This window comes from Bemisia tabaci, chromosome 10, assembly GCF_918797505.1.
Source record: "Bemisia tabaci chromosome 10, PGI_BMITA_v3".
Lineage (NCBI taxonomy): Eukaryota > Metazoa > Arthropoda > Insecta > Hemiptera > Aleyrodidae > Bemisia > Bemisia tabaci.
This window is the reverse complement of record NC_092802.1, coordinates 30,664,735-30,678,808: the sequence shown is the minus strand read 5'-3', so window position 1 is coordinate 30,678,808 and position 14,074 is coordinate 30,664,735. Positions and strand designations below refer to the sequence as shown.

The window sequence follows — 14,074 nt, the reverse complement described above, 5'->3', positions numbered from 1 at the left end:
AGACTTTGCCGATGCGCTCATCGTGATTTTGAGACATTTTCTGTAATGCCGTGCTAAGGAAGAACGCCGCATGAACATTCGAGAGTTGCCAATAAATATAAAAAGTTTATGCCGATAGAATGTTTAATTTTGAGGCAAGTTATAAATATTTGTCCTTGAAATCTTCAGGAGCTTTAGGTGAAATTGCGAACAAAATTATATGTGAAATTGGAAGAAAAACTTTCATATCTTTACCAAGGAATTCGTGTTTTATCAAAGGATATTTGGCAACGCCTGAAGGTTCAAACAGCGTTTTCCCTTATGCCGCAATCACACGCTGAATGTGGGAGCTGGATGTGGCTTGAATGTGGAAGTCATCGGCCCGATGCCTGAATTTTGCGCGTGACGCGCAAAATTCAGCAACGACTCTCAGCAACCATCGGACTTTTGTTGAATTTGTCTGAACTATTCGAGTAGATTGAATACACATCTGGATGAAAATAACTCGAATTTGCTAAATTTCAGCCGTTTCGCGATGACTGTTGACTTCCACAATCAGCTGCTGAATTCAGCGTGTGATTGCGGCATTAGCGGGGCAGAATGAGGAACAACTCTTATTTTAGCTCTCGCAAAAGTTCGCAAGAGGCCTGTTTTCTGCATGCCAGATACAAGCGCTCCACATGCTGACTATAGAGTACCTGTATAGCGAGGTATAGACAGATGTAAAACTCCGAAAATCCATCAGGCCTTCACCGATGCCTCCCCCAATAAAGTTAGGGCCCAGAAATGCAGCCAACCTATGAATTTCAATTATTCAGAGCGATTTATTACTACAACAACAATTGTTACGAACCATCGTTTATAAAGCACGTATTTGACTTAGTTTTTGCATAAATTTACTCATTCTTGTGGAAGAACGCTCATTTATGTACTTTCTTAGCCATCTTCGTTAGAATTCGAATCTACAGACTGGCAGTGAAATTTTGTGCGTTAGAAGTTGGTTAGAAGGGTGGCTGCTTTTTTGGGCCCTAAGCCCTCCATGAAGCGATCTGTCCATACTCTCGCTATACAAGTACTCTAGCTGACTACGACTAGAGTCCCTTTATACTGAGAGTCAAGACAATTTGAATCCATTTCTGATTGGTTCCCGTATTTTAGGCCTCCACAGTGTCACAAACGGGAATAAAGATTACATTTTCACCAATTGCAAAGATTATAATCTGGAATGGACCAGGGAATTACGGGTTTGGCAAGGAACAAACGGAATGAGAGGAGGAACGGAGAAAGGCATTTGAGAATGGCCGATCAAAGATTACGAAAAACGTTCAATTTCTGTAATCTTTATTCCCGTTTGTGACATCCATGAGCCGAATTGTCTTGACTCTCAGTATAAAGGGACTCTAAATATGACGTCATGTCTTCTTGCAGTGCGCGGAGGAATGCCTGAAGACGCGCTGGAGCTGGACCAAAGCGGGCGACTGCGGCGCCGCGAGCGACGACTCGAGGGCCACGGCACTGGGCAGCGGCGAGAACGTGGACGCGGACGCGGTGTTCCTGGAAGCCTGCGTGGCGGCCTGCCGCTCGGACATGGACTGTCCGGGAATCACCGATAAATGCTGCCCGCACTCGTGCGGCGCTTCCTGCCGATCCCCGCGCGGACTAATTAGCAATCCAGGTACGTAGATTTCACAGAAATTAGAACCGGAGTCCTGCCGGAGTCCAAGAGCAAGGGCCGAGGCCTCCGCTTATTAGTTATTATTCTGCGACGTCCCCGCCACCCTCCTAAGGAAGAACGCCGTATAAGCCATCGGGTGTTGCCGAATTTCCCTCAAATAACATCGAATTTCCAGGAAAATTTGTGAATATTTTCCCTCGGATTTTTCAGAGGACCTCGTTCGAAATTCGATCTAGGAAGTCTGAAAATTTCAAGGGGAAAATATCCATAACTATCTTCAAAAATTGAGATTTTCTAAGAGGAAATTTGGCAACGTTTGAATGCTCGTAGGCGTTTTTCCTAAGCACGGCAGCGCACTTGGCAGCAGTCTACCCTCCTAAGGAAGAACGCCGTATAAGCCATCGGGTGTTGCCGAATTTCCTTCAAAAAACATCGAATTTCCTGGAAAATTTGTGAATGTTTTTCCTCCGATTTTTCAGAGGAGCTCGTTTGAAATTCGATCTAGAAAGTCTGAAAATTTCAAGGGAAAATATCCATAACTTTCTTCAAAAATTGAGATTTTGTAAGAGGAAATTTGGCAACGTTTGAATACTCGTAGGGCGTTTTTCCTTCGCCTGGCAGCGCACTCGGCAGTAGTCTACCCTCCTGAGGAAGAACGCCGTATAAGCCATCGGGTGTTGCCGAATTTCCTTTAAAAAACATCGAATTTCCAGGAAAATTTGCGAATATTTTCCCTCCGATTTTTCAGAGGATTCCTTTCGAAATTTGATCTAGGAAGTCTGAAAATTTCAAGGGAAAATATCCATAACTATCTTCAAAAATTGATATTTTCTAGGAGGAAATTTGGCAACGTTTGAATGCTCGTAGGGCGTTTTTCCTTAGGACGGCAGCGCGCTCGGCAGTCCACTCCCAAGAGAGGCTGCAACTGCGGCAATGAACTCGTCGCTTGGCTGACAAAAGGGCGTAACTACAATTTGAGATGAGCCCGAGGAAGCACTGAGTTATATGGAAAACAGGGCTCATCGTCGAGTGTAGTTACGCCCTTATGTCAGGAAGGCGACGAACTGGGCCCCTGACCGCTGGTCTTCGGTCTCTGGTGCATCCAGCACCGGGGGCAAAGTCCTCTTCGGGTGGATGCCCATCGGCCTTGAATTCCTCCGCTGTTGTCTCTTTTCACCTCGATACTGCCATGCTTAGGGGGGAAAAATTACGCGCCAAAAAAAAAAAAAAAATCGCACAAACATTTTGAAGTAAAAAATTAAATCGTTCAATGGAGATGCTGCATGTGCGAGGGATTTGCGATTTGACCATGGATTCTTAAGTAAAAGTTCGCGAGAAACACGATGGTGCCACTGGTTTTCTCTGAAATCATCGCCCAAGCTCAAAAAAAGCTCTCAAGGTGAGGCCAAAATGGAGGGGATATCCCACCCTACCCTGAGAGTCCACCTCTACATCAAAACAAACTCTCCATGCAAAGATAGGAAGCAAATACCTTAGCAGGGTTGCCGTGTTTTCAGTTGTGGAGTCCCCAAATAAAGCGGCAACCCTGCTAATGTATTTGCTCCCCATCTTCGCATGGAGAGTTTGTTTTGATGCAGAGGTGGACTCTCAGGGTAGGGTGGGATATCCCCTCCATTTTGGCCTCACCTTGAGAGCTTTTTTTGAGCTTGGGCGATGATTTCAGAGAAAACCAGTGGCACCATCGTGGTTCCCGCAAACTTTTACATGAGAATCAACGGTCGAATCGCAAATCCCTCACACATGCAACACCTCCATTAAATGTGATAATAGCTGATGTTGCTTGGTTCCTATCTGCTTAACGTGGCCCTATTGTTAAAAGTGCGAGTTATTTATGTGATATGAAAATATTTTTCAAGTCTGGAGGCTCACCAAAAAATTTAATTTTACTCCAACGTATCTCAGTGCAAATTCCCGAAAGGATTACCTTACGCCGGCCCCTAAGTGAATCTACAGACTTCATGAAAAATAGGAGGAAAACAAGGGGAAAATTGGAAACCAGGCTAAAATACAACAATAAAAAACCCGAGACGCATTGTTTCAAAACCGAGTCGAAAGGTCTAATTCATCTCTATCTCGGGGTTTTGTATTTTAGCCCTCTCCCCCCCCCCCCCCGGTGTTTTTTTCCCATTACCATTGTCTCGGGCTACGCCGTAAAAAATTGTATCCTATCCTTTTAAAAAGGTATCGTGAAGTGTTCAAATAGCATCACGCACATTCTGCCGTGCTAAGGAAGAACGTCGTATAAACATTCGAGAGTTGCCAAATTTCCATGGATAAAATGTTCATTTTTTAGGAAAGTTATGAATATTTTCCCTTGAAATTTTCATGACTTTTCGGTGGAATTGCGAGCAAAATTAGCCGAAAAATTGGGAGAAAAATATTCACAAGTTTACCGGGAAATTCGTGTTTTGTCAAAGGAAATTTGGCAACGCCTGAAGGTTCATACGGCGTTCTTTTTTAGCACGGCAGCATTGTATAGGTACTCTAAATGTCATTGCTGTGCTGAGTGTGAGTGTGCTGTGTAAAGGCTCTCCGATCAACTCGGCAAAATCGGAGCCCATGCATACATCGCGATGAAAGATTTTAGTCTTAGTGAATTTCGTAGTTTTTGCCTTTTACGACCGAATGACGCACGGACTCGGGACGGAAAAGTGTTGTCGCCAAAATCGGATGATTTAGAGGAAAAAAGTAGATAAAAAAAAAAAATGAAAAAACACAGCTAAGCCACATTAACCGCAAGGTGTCGCAATGTTATTGGTTCGAAATACTGAAAATTTTCCGCAGACCAAGTGGCAAAAAGCTAGAGGGAAAATTGGGGGAAGAGTAAGAGATCTGTTTGAGAATGTTGCTGTGATAGCGAGAGAGCAGTAAGTGTAAAAATGAAGTTTTGAGAAAACGGGGTCAGAAGTTTCAGACCGAAAAATTTTTATTGAAAGAAACCTCCGTTCCTTGTCAAATTGCCCCTGATCCTCTGAGAGACTCCAAGAAATGGTTTCGATGATTAAAAATCGACTGGTTTTATTTCAATTGCAAAAAAGGGTATTTTCCATTTTCGTGACTCCAAGACTCCAAAGACTCCAAGCAATTGTTCCGATGATTAAAAATCGACTGGTTTTATTTCAATTACAAAAAAGGGTATTTTTCATTTTCGTGCTAGGATATTGTTAGGCAAGACAGCCGTAAGTGCTATTTTCTGCATGTTTTCGTGGTTACGTTTTGGACACACAACTAACGCATTTTCAGGTTAGAAATTGGCAGAAGAGGGCGGAACTTTCCTTGAAAGCACTGATATCATTTGCTCTCTGGAGAAATAATGTCACTTACTGCTATTTTGTCTGAAACTACGTCATTTTTTGTGCACTTACGGCTGTCTCATAAGTCTCTTTTTTACACAATTAAGTTGAATGTGGCTGTTTTTGCTATTTCAGTGATTTCATCTAAAAGAGATCAGACGAATTTTGAAGGTAACTCGATCTCGAAAATTTGACACTTACTGCTCTCTTCGCTATCACGGCAGAGTGGGTAGTGGATTGAGTAGGCGCCGAATGCGCAAAGAGGGATGACGCATAAGAAGGGGTAGCGGACACCCGCATGCCCCCAGCGTTATGTCCTTAAGTGTTACGCTTGTTACGCCTATGATTTTATGACATACAGGGGGTCCCAGGATTAAGTGCGAATATTGAAGGAGTCGATTCTTTGGGTCAAGAAAATACGTTTTTTTTGGTATGACTTTTTTTTCCAAAAACGCTTTCCCTGGGGGCCACGGCCCCCCAAAGTAGGAGAAAAAAAATCGTATTTTGACACAGTGACGATGTTTATAAACCAACAGTAATGAACAAAAAAAAGGAAAACTCATTTTAAGGAATGGAGGGGTTTAGGGGGTATCAAACCTAAAAATTACCAAAATTAATGTTTCTATCGACAAAAATTTATTTTTGACGGCACCACTAGATTCAGCGTTAAAAAATATTCCGAAAGTGTGTCTCACATTTTTTTGCAATGACTCATCGTTTTCGAGATAATGGGACTGAATGGAGTGCGGGATGGGCGCGAAAGGGATGGGGGCGGACCCCAAGGAAAGCGTTTTTGGCAGTAGTGCCATTTTATTTCATCAAAAGATTCCGAAATAATTCCGATTTCCGGAAACATATTCCGATTTGCCAAAGTTCCGAGAAAAATTCCGGATTGAGTTCCGAAGATCGTCAAATTCAATCATTAAGTCCCTGAATTTGATCAAGTTAGTGGTCAAACTGACGAAAAACCGCAAATTTCGAGGAAATTCTGAAAATAGCTGAAAATTCCGGGAAAAGTTCCGATTTTTCCGAATTTCGGAATTGATTCCGGGAGATGGCAGCACTGGTTTTTTGAAAAAAAAAAAGAAGTTATACGTATGTACCATAAAAACGTCTTTTTTTGACCCATAGAATCGACTCCTTCAATATTCGTAGTTAATCCTGGAACACCTTGTAGAGTAAGATTTCTTCACGCATAATCATTAGCGGATCCAGCAAATTGGCGACATTGTTTTTTCTCCAATTAAAGTTACGGAAATACTAGGGGGTCCTGCCCCCTGACCGCTACGCGGCCCAACCCTCGGGAGGGCGCCTCGCGCCCTCAGGCCCACTGCGCGGGCCCTATACGCATATGTATAGGCAAAAATGGTCTTCCATTTTAATACACCATTTTGTGTTCGAGCTGCATCGATTCCAAAATTTTTGACGTAACACTCAGATTTGTAAATGATGAGGAATAGCTGGATGTACATAATTCCACCGTCCACTTACTGGAGAAATTTCCATTTATTCTGTTATTTTTAAATACTTAATTTAAAACAAAAAAAAAATCGGATTTCGACCGTTAAGAGTTAATAATATTTTGTCCGTCCCGGCGCGACGCAGCGCCTGCCTTCTCACTTTGTATCTGCTGTTTATCTGCTGTTTATCTGCTGTAAATATTAATAGAAATTCAGCAATCAAGTAAATTGACCAATGCCACAAATCGAAGCCGGAAGAATGAGGAAAAAAATTGAGTAAAAACCCTATACCTTGGACCTTGAACCCTGAGCGATGCACCGTTCCTCAACTCTTCGAATGAGGAGCCCTTCACGAGCTTTTCCATTGTTTTATTGTTTATTCGAGTCACTCAGGTAGAATCCCACACCTTGACGTTTCTAGCGGAAACGACATATCTCTCACGCTATTAACATTGGACTTGAGTGACATGAGCTTTAAAAGCTCTACAACATTAAAAGTTCGGGGTTTCATAATTTTTTGCACATCTTCATCTACTACAGATGACATACATGTAAAGATCATCCTCATCGGTCCGGCAGTTCGTCAGAAATAGTGCTTCCAAGATTTTGCTTGTAGCTGTATAATATAGATATCGATTCCCAGAGGGGCCAGATGCTTCGACAAGAATCGATTATTTAACACAGGTTTAAATGAAGGAAATTCGGTGTTGCCAAATTGCTAAATCCGCCTATGCGCATAATATTTTGTTTTTCAGATTTGCCGAGGATCCCGGAAAACGTGACCATCACGGAGAAGTTGGAGAAGAACGCGACGCACGAGACGCTGGACGCTTTCGGGAGCTGGAGCGTGGGCGGGTCGGAAAAAGGCCTGGTGTTCCTGGTGGAGGCGCGGCACCACCTCGGCTGCAACTTCTCCGAGAGGAAGCTCGGCCCGTGGACCCTCGTCCGGAGGGAGATTCGACCCAGGGTCAACCTCATGAGGGTCATGACCTACGGCCGCTGGTACCAGATACGGGTCGCCGCCGTCAACGAGAACGGCACCAAGGGATACTCCCTCCCTTCCAACCACTTCCAACTCTCTTTCGGTAAGTTCACTGAAAAAAAATCTCGGTGTATTTACCAAGAAAAGGGTAAAATTACCAAGAATTTAGGGTTCTATCTGATCCCAGTTTTTTTTTGGTAAAATTACCATTTATGGAATTGGTAATTTTACCGAGAAATCTCGGTAACGCGCGCGAAACCCCGACTTTTCAAGGGGCCATATCTCGATTAATATTCAACGTAGAAAGTTACCGTTTGGACGGATCTTAGTATTTATAGCTAATCTACAAGAATCAAGCATCAAAACACGATCCCGTTACCAGCGCAACTGGCCCAATTATAGATGGAAATAACGTTTTTTGAATATTGGTCAGAACAAAGTTGTGAAAGTCTCCTCTGTAAATTTTTGGAGCACCCGGAACACTACACGTTCCATAAATTCACCTCCTGCAAACTGTTTTTGGGTACATTTTTGTCGCATTTTTTTTCTTCTTCTTCAAGGCTATTGTGACCCTGGTAAAAATTGGCGATAGGAGCTGCGTTTCAAAATACCACAGGAGTTCTTTTAGCCGACTGAAGAAGGCGATAGAAAATCATACAGCTGGCTGTAGAAAGTGGAAAAAAATCATACAGCCAGGCTACACGAAGCGATAAAAAATTAAACAGCCGGGCTATAGTTCTTGTCGCCGGGCTTTACACTTTATCGCCTGGCTGTTGCTTTTTCGCCATCGGCTATAAAAGGCTATAAGAAATTTTGTAGAAATTCGTGTGCTTTGTAAATTCGCAAGTTTGCACGGAATCACCATAATATTTACCAAACGCACATTATATTTTCCTTTACTACATATTTGGTTTCATCAATTAAAATGAGAATAATCCATACAGAGTGTGCAAACATTTCAAAGTCATGAGTTGAACAACGCTGACTCCACTAGATTAAATATTAGAGCCTAACACAAAGCGGAGTGGCGGCGCACTGGCGCCTACAAACCTAACAGGGATACTTCACGCATTGCGCAGTGCGTGAAGCACGGCACTTGAAGCAACTATTTCACACCAGAGTTATTGCACAGTATCGTACGAAATTGAAGGCTCTCCGACGTATTAGGAATGGCAGGCATCCTTCAAAAGTACGGAGCTTCCCTCGCAAAATAAATCAAGATACTACGGCCCAAAAAGAGAGTGGTAGTCCAAAAACTCACTAAGTCCTAGTCCTAGCATCCGTAATTAGTAACGGATAGCATACACTTTATCGTCAGGCTGTTGCTTAATCGCCATCGGCTATAAAAGGCTATAAGAAATTGTGTTGCCGGCTATAGAAGCTATTGGAAATCTTACAGCCAGCTTTCTAATCGGAAAGTTTAGGCTAAACTTCCCGCCAAGACTGGAAATCTGTAGCGCGGCTTATATTATTTTGCATTCAGTCTATCTTGGAATGCTCCAAGAATCCTCCTTAAAAAGACCAAGAAATACAACTTTATTGGTTACAATAACAACATTGATTTCAGAACTAAAATGCCTTTCATACCGTGTATCATACCGTTGGTTTCAAATCGCCTTATGCAGCGTCCGCAGCAATTGCCGTCACGAACATATTGTGCATGCTAATTTTAGCTCATTACATACTCGACTCTCTGAAGGCGTTTTATGTGCGCAAATAGCGCACACAAACGAAAGAACAAACGAACTAACGAACAAAGTAGGGATTGAGCAATCCACTCAATTTCACTTCTATTGTTCTCCAACAGGTTGCTCTACTTGCGCGCATGAAAAGTTATCAGAGAGTCGAGTATGTAATGAGCTAAAACTAGCACGCACAACACGTTGGTAACAACACTTGCTGCACACGCAGCTGAGGGCGAATCGCTTTCGCACATAAAACGCCTTCAGAGAGTCTAGTATACGTAATGAAGTGAAATGAGTACGCACAACATACAAATAGATAGCTCAAAGTGTTCCATTCATTTTATTCTCCCATGCAGTGCATTTTTACTCGTATTTACCAAGTATTTGATAACTTTTATTTTCTTTGTAAAGAGCCCATGGGACCAGAGGCACCAACTGGAATCACGATTCACTCGGTAGCTATGGTGAATGGATCTGTGTGGGCGGAGCTGAGATGGAAGGCTCCGAATTCTAGTCTTCCGATCACAAGATACAGAATCAGTTTAGGACACGTGCTCGGGTCTAGCTCGGAATCTCGTAGTGCGGATGTGTCATTCATTAGGGACTTTTTCGTGCCAAAGGTAAGCAGCAGACAGTTTAATAAGTCGAGGCCGAAGTAGCCGGAGTGCCGCGCCGGGGTGCAGTAGAAGCCGGGAAGCGGGGGGAGTGTAGCAGTGGAGTTTTGGATGTCATGGGGCTCTTCCTTTTGAAAATTTCATAGTTCCATCCATGGAGACTGCCCACCCGGTGTAAAAACATGAATCGAGTTGCCAGGGTTGGATTAAGGGGGTGGCCACATGGGCTGCGCCCCATGGCGGCAAAATTAGGGGGCGGCAAATTTTGCAATTTTTTTAAATGCAGGTACAAAAAAATCGGATTCAGAAAAAAATTACAAACAAGAAACGGTGACAAAATCTCTTATTTCCTGAGAGTTCATTAATTTCTAATTTTGTCGTATTTCGGTTATACAGAAGACTGCGCACCTTTAATTAGTTGAGTTAAGAGAGAAACCAAACACGTAATTTGGCCTGGAGCGGCGCGGCGCTGAGAGAAATGATGACGAGGACTTGAGATGAAAAGGAGAAGCCCTCGCCGCGGCGGTCGGCATGTAACACATATTAGCGCCTACGAGACTGCATGAATACTTCACGCATTGCGTCAAACACAGTACGGTCAACAGCGGTCGGCGCGGCGAGAAACGCACAGTGCCTACAGGACTACATGAATACTTCACGCATTGCGCCAAACACAGTGTGGTCAGCGCGGCACGGCGGCGGAAGTTAAAATTATTAAAGCACATTTATGTTTGTTCTTTCTTAATTTTTTAGTTCATTTCTTACAAATGAAAGGCCTTGTCCACACAGAGATAAGTTAACGGAACTGAACTTTCGCGCGAAGTTCCGTGAACTCTTGCTAGTAGTGCTGACAGGGCTTACGCAGAAAATGTGTCCAACACGAGTGAACGCGTCTTCTGCACCCTTCTCCCTCCGGCACGTTCGTTTGATGGTTTTTATTGATATTTCAAAATGAATGAGAAGAGGGCGGCAAAATACAGGCGGCCCATGGGCGGCGAGTAGGTAAATCCGGCCATATGCGAGTTGCTGTTTCTTGGGAAATTTCTAGAGTTTGCTAATTTTTCTTTAGGCATGATCTTAATTGTCATACCATTAAAATACAGAGTATGTGCGGCGTGCAAAATTTGAGTCCAATTTTAATATTTTAACTGCCCTTGAATAAAATGACCGTGGGGGCTGGGACGGTGGGGAAATACTAGCCGCAAATGAGACATTCCTTTTTGCGGAATCGTAAAATGCCTTCAATTTGAGAGTATGCAATCCGCAAATGTGCGGGCCTCTTGTTACGCTCATTCAATTTTGAGACATGACTTTATTCGTCGCCTGCTGTTTGATTTTCCGGCGATTGCTATAGCTTGCAATAAGGCATTTGAGCTATACAAGATTATTGTATAATCACAGGTAGGATGAGGATGACACAGTAGTTTCTGCTCTTACCTGAGGACCAAAACATCCGTAAAAAATTTCTGAATTTTAAAAACATAGTAAGTTTTTCTTAGAGATGCATTAAATATAAAAAAATGAATCCAACGTATTTTCTTTGTTTGTCTTGAATCTCCTTTGGAAATTCTTTGCTCCGTCATTGTTGCGAGATTAGATAAAAATTTGAAAGAAAAATGCTGTGAATTGCGTTTTTACCCGCAAGTGAGAGTGAATCTTGTAAAATTGAGCTTTTTTAAATTGTTACAGGATCAACATATTTTCTTCCTGAGAGATTTGACTGTTCCAAAAGAGTTCATGGTTCAAGTGCAAGCCTATTCCAAGTACTGCGAGAAACGGTTGACGGGACTTACTGGCGACTTAAGATTTTTCATAGAAAGAGGGGCAGGTGAGTAACGGTATTTCTCATATTAAAATGAGAGTAATCAAGATTTTATTTAGATTTTTCCCCCATAATCAGCGCATGATGGATTTCAATTCTGAGCGTCAACTCGATTTCAATTAAGTGACTTTAAAAACTAATCGAAAGTATTCCATCTGAAAGCTTGTCGCAACACTGAATTTTAATGGATCTGCAAATCGAATTTTTTCTAGCGACATACAGTATGTTTCACCGGCAAGATTAAAAGTTTTAATTTAAAAGTTGATTGAAAAGTTAATTCAAAAGTCAGATCTAAAAGTTATCAACGAGGAGAACCGTTCGATATTTTAAATAATTGGAAACTTTAAAAGGTTATAACTCCATTAATACGAAAGCCAGAGGTTTAAATGTGATATCATTGGGTTTCTCGTAACATTTTCCTCGGGTGGCATCTCTTAAATTTTCAAATGTGACAATAAATCGAAATCAGTAGTTTTAGTCAATAATTTAAAATCCAATTTTTCCTAAAGACTGGCTTTACTGCGCGAGGTCGAAAAATTGTTTCGTAGCCACAGCGCGCTAGTCATTGAAATTGATAGACAAAGGGACAGACAAGAAAGACAAAAGGGATAAAGAGCGATCCTGTTTGCAGTTGATACGCATATTTGTTATAGACTAAGGAGAAAACTGATGGACTAACTACAGGGTCCCTCATTTGTTGTCGTTTAGGAGTCCATTACTGCCATGCCAGGGAAGAACGCCGTATGAACATTCGAGAGTAGCCAAATTTCCTTTGATAAAACGTTTGTTTTCGAGGAAAGTCATACGTATTTTTCCTTGAAATCTGCAGGAGCCTCAGATCAAAATACGAGCAAAATTTTCTGAAAAATTGGAAGAAAAATATTCATAAGTTTACCAGGGAATCGGTGTTTTATCGAAGAAAATTTGGCAACGCCTGAAGGCTCATATGGCGCTCTTCCCTAGCATGGCAGTACTCTGCCTTATTGCTATGGAAAAACGCCGTGTATGAGCCATCAGGCGTTGCCAAATTTCCTTCAGCAAATCACAAATTTTCGGGAAATTTTTTGAACATTTCTCTTCCAATTTTTCACGGGAAATCGTTCGTAATTTGATCTAAAAAGTCTGAGATTTCAAGGGAAAAAGATTCGAACTTTTTTCAAAAATATCTATTTGCTAAGAGGAAATTTTGAAACATGCTAATGCTCCTTCGGCGGTTTTACTTAGCACGGTAGTACTTACCTCCTACGTGCGTTGCAACTACCCGCTTCCGCCGATCGGATCTCCACGCTCTCTCCTCGTCTCTTTGTCTGCAGCTTTGTCTATCAATTTCGATTATCAGCCTGCGAATAACGCACGGTTTTTTTCTTGCAGATGACGAGTTGCTGTGGTTCGCTGATACGGGCGAGATGCTGAGCCCGAAGAAGTTGTTGAGCCTGGAAGAAAGCCTCAGCAAGCCGAAAGTCGACCGCAATCGATTCCGATGGAAAGAGGGCGAACTCAGGGCGCACGTTCGATGGACATGGTCCCGCAAACAGAGCAACCTCACCTTCGAGATCATCTGGCGGCAAGTGGGCCTCGGACCCAGGTCTACCTTCGCTGCAACCACCGATGTAAGGAAAACTGATCTGCGCAGCCAGGGAGCTGATTCGGAATGGAGATGTTGCATGTGTGAGGAATTTGCGATTTGACTGTTGATTATTGTGTAAAAGTTCGCGAGAAACACGATGGTGCCACTGGTTTTTTCTGAAATCAACTCCCAAGCTCAAAAAAGATCTCAACTTGAGGCCAAAATGGAGCGGATATCCCACCCTACCCTGAGAGTCCACCTCTATAGATCAAAACAATTTCTCCATGCAAAGATAGGGAGCGAATACACTGACAGGGCTGCCACTTTATTCGGGACTTTAAAACTGAGAACACGGCATCACTGCTAATGTATTTGCTCCCTATCTCTGCATGGAGAGTTTAGTTTGATGTAGATGTGGACTCTCAGGATAGCGTGGGATATCCCCTCCATTTTGGCTTCAACTTGAGAGCTGTTTTTGAGCATGGAAGATGATTTCAGAGAAAACCAGTGGCACCATCGTGTTTTTCGCGAACTTTTACATGAGAATCAACAGTCAAATCGCAAATTCCTCACACATGCAGCATCTGCATTTACAGGTGTCTCATTTGTGTCAATTGTGAACCCCAGATCAAAAACTCTCAATAAAATGATTGTGATAATTTGATATACTTATAAGAATTTCTGTTAAAAAGCTAGAAATATTCTTTTGAAAAAAAACTGACAGGAAATTTAAATCAAACTAAAAACATTTTGGAATTAAAAACGTCTATTATCGGCAAAAATGAATATAAATCAGCTGATACGCCGTGATCGTAATTCATCGTTTTCATGCGTAACTAGTATTAATTTTCTGCAAATCGATCAATCAAGGCATGTCTTGATGCTACAAAGAGTACTCATCAGTGACTAGAAAAATGAAACTGAACACGAAGGAACCGACTGCTGACTATGAACTGCAAACCACATTTTCCTGAAA

At 42.3% G+C, this 14,074-nt stretch overlaps 1 protein-coding gene across 1 annotated transcript in view; it reads left to right on the top strand.

Annotated features, from left to right (window-relative positions):
- Positions 1 to 14,074, top strand: part of Kal1 (anosmin-1 Kallmann syndrome 1) — a 53,459-nt gene that overhangs the window by 35,943 nt on the left and 3,442 nt on the right. Inside the window, exons 3-7 of the mRNA XM_072304924.1 lie at positions 1,408 to 1,654; positions 7,184 to 7,513; positions 9,507 to 9,715; positions 11,399 to 11,537; positions 12,903 to 13,141. Of these exons, the coding sequence (XP_072161025.1) occupies positions 1,567 to 1,654; positions 7,184 to 7,513; positions 9,507 to 9,715; positions 11,399 to 11,537; positions 12,903 to 13,141 (1,005 nt within the window). The 5' untranslated portion in view covers positions 1,408 to 1,566. The remainder of the gene's footprint in view (positions 1 to 1,407; positions 1,655 to 7,183; positions 7,514 to 9,506; positions 9,716 to 11,398; positions 11,538 to 12,902; positions 13,142 to 14,074) is intronic.